Source organism: Hoplias malabaricus, chromosome 4 (genome assembly GCF_029633855.1).
Source record: "Hoplias malabaricus isolate fHopMal1 chromosome 4, fHopMal1.hap1, whole genome shotgun sequence".
Lineage (NCBI taxonomy): Eukaryota > Metazoa > Chordata > Actinopteri > Characiformes > Erythrinidae > Hoplias > Hoplias malabaricus.
This window is the reverse complement of record NC_089803.1, coordinates 11,820,199-11,828,347: the sequence shown is the minus strand read 5'-3', so window position 1 is coordinate 11,828,347 and position 8,149 is coordinate 11,820,199. Positions and strand designations below refer to the sequence as shown.

Here is an 8,149-nt window from a genome sequence, read left to right as displayed (position 1 = left end):
CATGCATGAGTGAAGTTTATACCCACCAAGACTAAATGTCGGAAATGCACAATTAATACCCTTCATAGTTTCTATTAAGGTGACATACTAAAAAAAAGTAAGAAAACCACCAATAATATTAATTCCAATTAAACCAGTGTAAAATTTATTAGTTATTCATTTTCAGAAATCTTACAAAACAAAATGAATGAACAGGAATAAATGCAGAATAAACTGTTAAGAAAAATTAAGACATGTCAAAACATCTGTATATAGCCTCGATAACAACATAGGAACAAAAGAAACCAGTAGATTAAGATGAAAGAACCAAATAAAATGACAAAGTAAAAGGCATAAAATTTATATTGTAATTTTATACCTAGTTTTGAAGGGAGAAACACACAGAAAAATAGCACAACGTGGTAAACATAAATACATTGGTCATATCAGATTATTATGACCAGCGACCTAATAGTGATGACAACCAATTTTATCAGCTGTTTAGCATACAAGAGGACATTGTAGTTATTCCAGACTGTACTCCATACTGTACTGTACACTCCTGCATACTTTGTCACCCTGAAACTTAGCAACCCCCTAACAACCATCTGTCAATTCCCTAGCCAGCACCAAAAATATCATATGAAGATAATAAAAAAAAATTGACAATATGGTAACCACCAAAAGATACCACGGAAATTGCTTAGCCATACAATAGCACCCACCTTGGACACCTAGCAACTGTCTGAGATAAGATTACCAACCAACAAACTGTTTAAATCAAAACAATAAAAAAAAATTGATCATAATACCCCATGGAATAAGAATAAAAAAAAAAAAAAAAAAAAAAAAAAAAAAAAAAAAAGTATGCACCATAAAAAAATATTTTTTCAGGAAAAGCCCCCATGAACAAATAATTCAATTAACTTAACAGCAGATTACAAATTATATCATATTTTACATGTTATTAGATATCTTTATCAGGAGTCCTCCTTGTCTGAACTATCATCACTACTGCTGTCACATGGCTCACTGTCTTCCTCAGCTTCCTCCGAGTTGTCAACCAAAACATCTGAGAGTGGATGATTCAAGATGTTTTGGTAGCCTTCTCTGACGCTTTGGATGTGTAGCTGCAGTTCCTTACGCTTCCTAATCACTGTAGACAATAGTCCATTTCGGGCATCCATGTCAGACAAGTGGAGCAGCACAGCTGTGAAAACAATATGTGCATTCCTTTTCACTATTTTCAGCAGTTTACATTGAGAGGCTAAAAGTCTCACAATTTGTACAAATCTATTTAAAGTAAGAACTAAACAGTGACCATGATATGGATTTAAAGTTTTCATGTGAATAATTAAAATTCAGCATGTGAAATTCAGGAAATAAACAGTAATTGTTCATTAAAAATGGATGTACATTCTCTGAAGGGACTGCAGTAACTTATTTTCACTTAAATAAACAAAACATGTCATTTGTGAAGAGATGGCAAAATATATCACAATATATGCAAATAAAAGGAATACTAACAGCCTGAAGCAATATCCCTGCTCAACTCTTCTAACTTGAGGGCCCGGGTTATTAAAGCTCTCCAGTGCTGCATCATCTCGGCACACAAAATATGCTCTTCCTCTTGAAGACGCCCTAGAGCCATAACTTTGTCAAAAACTCTCCTTTTAGTCAAAAGGTCAGTAGATTCTGTAATACAAAAAACACCTTGGTCAAAGCCAGGTAAGAAATAAAAATAGCAATACAGACACTTACACTGACCTGTCAAGTCCACCTACTTGTTTCTATTCTCTGTCCATTTTATCAGCTCTGTTTACCATACAGAAGCACTTTGTAGTTCTGCAATTACAGACAACAGTTCATCTGTTTCTCCGCATTCACTGATATCCTGTTCTTCAGTGCTCAGGACCCCCACAGAGCAGGTATGATCTAGGTATTGAATCATTCTTAGGGCTGTGGATTGGACACAGCATAGGAATTTTTAAAACACCTTAATGTCTCTGCTCTTTGGTCCTGAATACTGAAGAACAGGATAAATGTATATATAGAAACAGAACTACAAAGTGCTCCTACACTGTCAGTGGAGATGATGACAATGGACCATGAGTGTAGATACAAGAGATACGCTGGTCGATCAGTGTATAATTAACAGAACTAAAAAAATGAATCAAATGAATGAATGTTTTATGTATTATTCAAACAGTAACATTTACCACTTTCACAGCCAGGGACTTGCCAAGGCCATGCACATGTGTCAGACTTGAGAAGATCTTCAGTGGAGACCATGTTCTGTGAAGGATCAGCCTGCCTGTTATATTTTTCCACAGCAACAGCCAACTGCTTCTTCTCCTCCCAGATCTTCTGCCTTATCCGGTGGCGCCTCTTGTTGCTATCTAAATTAAACATAATTACAATAATTATGTTCAAAATTAATAAAAATTATGTTATTTGGTGAAGTGCCCTATGAACACTAGTATTAAAACAGGGTTTAGCAGATTGTATATGGATAAATGTGTGTCAATGTCCTGCTTTTCAAGTGCTGAAATCTGAACAGGAAAGAGAACTGATTGAGACGATTCATCTCACAATTTTATATTTTTAAACCAACTATTTAAAATTCCTCCTTTTCATTTATATTGGAGACATTACTCTCTATTGTACTTGTAACTGTCAGCAAATGTTTTAGACTGCTCATACTAGAACCTTAATTCCAATTTAATTGTACCTGTCTGCCTGTAAAGACGTTGAGTTCGATGTTTAATACTCATTGTAAGGCCCATCACTTCTTTACGCAAGTCTGCCAGTTGTCCATCAATGGAACTGTAATCAGGTTCTATTAAGGAAAGATGTATGAAACACACACAGTTTGGGCACCCCTGGTCAAATTACATTTTGTTGATTTTCTAATGATCAACATCCTTGAAGAGAACTCACTTTTTCACATTCAGAAAATGAATGTTATATTATATATTCAGTATTACATATTTTTTGTTTTGTATGAACGGCTTAGAAAAAAAAATAGAAACTCTGCATTAAATATTATAGTTGTGTTTCCCCTGCAGTGTGGGGGTGCTCAATCGCACTTCTGGAGAATTTAGCACACCTGCTACAAGTAATGAATGTCTTCAGGGGCATCTGAATGTTACTTCAAGGTGTGCTCCATCTGAACTGTGCAAGACCAGGATGGGGCACAACTAGTGCTGGATCTAATTTCATTTTCAAGTATGACTCTGGCTTTCAATGAATACGAAAACAAGACAACTGCAATAACACTTTGATTTCAAAGAGTTGATGAGGAACAACAAATACTGCGCACCATCATGTTATACAGTGGTATCTGCACCACAAAGCAATAGAACCATTTTTTATAAACTAATTAAATGCAATCTGTGTTTTTAAAGTAAATGCAAGATGTTTCAAAAAGTGGATGAGTAGCCTTGTTAAATATCCCTGATCGCAATATTCACCAATACTGATTATATATAGTTTTGATATACATTTATCAAAATTATTTTATTATATATTATTTATGCCACGATAGAGAAGTCTTAGGCACCCACGTAGATATGATAACATAGTTTCTCTTTGAAAATCAACAAAATATGGGATTTGACCAAGGGTTATCAGATACGAACCTGTAAAACAACAATGATCCATTTATTAACATCCTTAAAACTAAGTCAGTGATTGTCACATTACATAATTTTACCTTCTGCCCAACGCTGTACATCTGTCACCCATTTGTGTAAGACATCATCTTGAACAGCAAGTTCCGTCTTGAGCATCTGAAGGCTGTCCTTTTGCTCCTGTAGAGCCTTCTGGACCTGTACATGTGTTGTGTTGTTATAATTGTCCTTAATACAATAAAGAAATGCTAATAAAACAAAAGTATGTATATAATACCCGTTGATATCGCCGAACCAGTGCACTGCCCATATTGAGGAACTTTCTTTTGTTCCAGGACATTACTTGCATAGTTATCATGTCTGTTCGACCTATAAAAATATACAATGCAAGAATGAGAAGAAAAAGAAAAAAGGCGCACACACACACACATAAATATATAAACACACAAACCTGCTTTACTCATATACTTGGTGGTAATAGCAATCCTTGAAAGGAAGCTATTAACCTGCTCCACCTCTTCTCCAATTGTTGAACCAGCACCTTCCTGATATGCTCCTCCCCACCGCACCTAAGATATAGAAAGTTCAAAAAGGTATCTACTCAAATAATGAATCAAAAAGGTATCCATTCGGCTCAACTGTAATTGCAAATCACCTCACATTTCCAAGCATGGGCCTTAGCATGCATAACTGATAAGAATGGTCGCATGTCCAAGAGATGCTGCAACTCCGGACAATGCTGTGCAACCTTTTGCAGATAGGGGAAGTACTTGCAGGCCACATCTGAGCATAGAAATGTTATATTCCCAAGCATCGTGGCTGCTAACTTCTGTTGAAGAAAAAGAGGGTATGCAAATATTTCTCCTCGGTACATATTTAGTGCACCAAGTAGAACACCATGCCGGCAAACAGCAATTTCAAGCCCTTCTTCATCTATTTTGCTGCTGGACTTCCGGGACAACTCTCTAGCTGCTGTCCATTCCGATGCTCCACATACCCGCTTTCCAGAAACCTGTTGAACACATAAGTACATTAAAAAGACAATCACTGCACACAAAACATAACATTATCCATTAATCATGCTGTATTAACTATGAGTACAAGTGAAAAGTCAAATTTCAGCACTGCTAAGAACACATCTTAATAAATGAATAAATAATAAATTACATGAGTGGACTTCTGCTGAACATATTCCACAAAGCGAGAAACCTCCTCATCCTTGTAAATGAACACTCCATCAAAACATCCGGGTTCATTTGTACTACAAAAGAATGAATAAGTAAACCAGTGTTCAGGAGTCAATATAAAACTGAAGGCCAAATCAGTGGGAAAACAGAAATAAATTATTGTACCTGGCAGAACCCTTGAAACGGTAATGTTTGCGATTTCCATCAACAGAAACTGCAAGCATATTGGGAGTGCAGGCTGGACAAGTGAAGTAGTCCTCTTGGCACAACTTCTCCAATTCATATTTGACCACTACCCATTCATGAAAACTTCGGCCAAATAAGTCCGCTGATATATTTCCGGTCTGCGTAATAAAACAAAGTAAAAGGAGCTTTTTAAATTCACAGAAAGCAAAGATTGGTAACTGATTATTGCCGCAGTCCTAAAAATGGTCCTCTAGGTCCCCTGGGTAATCTACACATTTGCTCTGTCCCTCTGTGTTGAAGAAATTGAATCAAGCAAAAATATGGATGTTTTACATGTTAATAACTTCTTTGGAAGATTTTGGATTTATGACTGTAAATATTCTAGGTCTGTAAAGGTAGGTCCACACATCTAACAGAACAACTAGAGAAGTAAGGTACGAAGAGTGATTTATTACTGTGATGAGGATACAAAAATATAAAGAAAATACAAAGGGTTAAAAATGAGAGCTGACTCGAGCTACAGACGAGCTCTAACTGAAGGAACAGCCTCCAGGCTAGAACTTCAAGCACTAATGTATACACACTGACACTTGAATCTACACGAGCTGCTAGTATTAGCTTCAAGAGGAAACCCCCGCCGCATGAAACTTTCAGAATTCTTACACCCTTGACCCCACCACGGGTCGAGCCTAACCCTATTAAAAGGTGTGTACAAGAAAATGGAAACATACCTTCCCTCTTAAAGCACTTATAGTATAGCAGTTATGGTGCATCATTCAGAACTGTAAGGTTTTCATGTTATAACAGTAAGTACTTATAGAGCAGGATATTTTTAACATTGTCTCTCATTTACAGGACCTGAAGACAGAGAGTGGACCCTTCTTCCTGTCGCTAGTGGATCTGCCCCTCTGGGATATAAATGGCTCCTGCTCTCATCAACATCTCTTTAAGACCCCTCACCCCAAAGGTTCACAGGTAAGTACCATTGTGATGTATCCATATATCAGTGTTAAAAATAACACCGGCTGGTAACATGTGAGCCTCAAGATGGTGGAACTACCCTAGATCTTTAAAACGAGTTGTTAAAAACACACAGAACAGTTTATTTTCTCTACATATGGGAGAGAAACCACTATTTCAGTGAATAATGTTCTTAAATAAAATCATGCCACATTGTTTTGCTGTTGTAGGTCATTTCCAGTTCAAGGGCGCAGTAAAAACTGATAGTCTTCACTGCTTTCCCAATCACAAAAGCAGGAGAAAAATTTGTGAAGCAGTAAGTGGTAAGCACAGCTCCAAAAGTCCCTGCTCTTAACACTTCACTCCAGGTGTATTTCATTCATTCAGTAGCTCACAACTGCTAAGAGATTGGACCGATGCTGTTACTTTTAGGTGTAGACTAAAACAGAATGCATCGTCCAAAACTTTACCACATAAGAAGTAATAAAGCCCCAGAATATGGTGCAAGAACCACAGGAAGCAATTTGAACATAATTTGTATTGTCTCCTGACGAATCCAGAGCGTGTTTACATTGCTCCACGTGGTTCTCTCTCCATATTCTGGGGCTTTTGTATTTCTAATGTCGGCTTAACTTTAGCTGCATCTGCCACGTTAACAGACCCTAAAAAGTAAAAGTATAGCCCAAGCAGGCTGACAAATCCCCAGCTATAGATCAACTCTGGACAGTCAGCCAATAGTCAACTGCAGACTTTTAACAGTCTTAAAAACAGTCTCCAGAGGTGGTTTTAAGGCCAGTGACGGGGTACACAGGCCGCCACATCACAGTGTTACCTAGAACAGCCTTCATGTGTTTGAAAAACCATCGCATTATTGACAATTACCAATTGAGAGATGTGTAGAATCAATAAATACTTTATTGGAATGAATTGAGTGTCCAAAACTAAATTAAAATGAAATACTCACTCTGCCAAAGCGTGCAGTCCTTTGTTGCAGCATTTTCACAAACGCCTGAGTAGATAAGCCAGGTGCAGCCAACTTCATCTCCCGAAATGACAGGAAAACATCAGTTGAGAAGACTGTACAAAAGCTCATGCTGCCAGGCCAATAGCCACTTCTTTGCAGATCAGTCACGGAAACTGATGGAAAAGTCACCCCACATGTTGGACAAGACAGCTCAGGCAGTGTCAGATTGTAACGACCTACAGAGAAAGAAGAGCTGTAATATTTAGTGTATACTTACTGTTTAAATTTAAGAGAGCCTTATCCAAATCTTTAGTAAAATTAACACGGATAGTCTGATGTCAGACATGCCATATCTGCTTTTTTTTAATGTATTTTAAATTTAAGCATACACCAAAACATTTAAAATTTAAAAAGAGCAAAGAAGAATCTTCTTACCATTGATGGTGATGAGAGTAACAGACCTTTCAGGAGAACTTTTAAAAGCTTGATGAGGACAACCACAAACACAGTCTGGCATATGTACAGGCAGAAACCTAACTACAAAACATGTTGAAAACAGAAGTACAGTAAATGCAATATCTAATACTGGTAACATAGCATATTATAATAAACTACACTGACCATCATTATTTTCATAAATGTTAGGTATTTACTATTACATGTACTTACAAAGCTGTTTTAAAGATGGTGGATCATCATCATGTGTGAAACATGCTGTGGGAGGTAAAGGCTCTAAAAAGCCTGACACTATAGCGTCCCGGTTATGCAGGGGATAATGACCATGCCTATCAATGTCACACGCTGCACAGAGGAATGGGTACGGGAGACAATCACCGCAGCGCACCACAGCCTTTTTATTGCCACACATTTGGCAACTGTGGGAACATACATCTTCCCCTTTTAGCATGCTCACTACTAGATCGGGCCTGGACTCTCTCCATCTCTCAGCGGAGAGGGAAATTCTCGTGCTCCAATCTGAAGAGGCTGAGGAAGGTGGAGGCTCATGAAGAGACACTAGATCTACTTCAAGCGCAGTGTCCAAAAGCTCCTTCAGTTCTTCAAGCAAGGAACCTGTATAAAACATGTACATCTGTGTAACACATAAAACATTACACTGTACACTTTCAATTTCAGAAAGAAATATAATACAAAAATTAATAAAAGTATTAAAAGTCTTTTAATTATACGTTAAGAAAATGTGTTTTTCTGAGAAGCTGGCAAATGGGGGTTTTCTTATTTTA

At 37.3% G+C, this 8,149-nt stretch overlaps 1 protein-coding gene across 1 annotated transcript; it reads right to left on the bottom strand.

The window, feature by feature from the left end:
- Positions 1-824: 824 nt before the first annotated feature.
- LOC136695685 (uncharacterized) lies at positions 825-7,439 on the bottom strand. Its single transcript, XM_066669902.1, has 12 exons — positions 7,344-7,439; positions 6,909-7,144; positions 4,964-5,142; positions 4,779-4,872; positions 4,267-4,623; positions 4,063-4,180; positions 3,889-3,980; positions 3,695-3,809; positions 2,711-2,818; positions 2,199-2,378; positions 1,507-1,674; positions 825-1,189 (listed from the first exon to the last, which is right to left on the bottom strand). The coding sequence occupies exons 1-12, from the start codon at positions 7,423-7,425 to the stop codon at positions 960-962; spliced, it is 1,959 nt and encodes a 652-aa protein (XP_066525999.1). The 5' UTR covers positions 7,426-7,439; the 3' UTR covers positions 825-959.
- Positions 7,440-8,149: the final 710 nt, after the last annotated feature.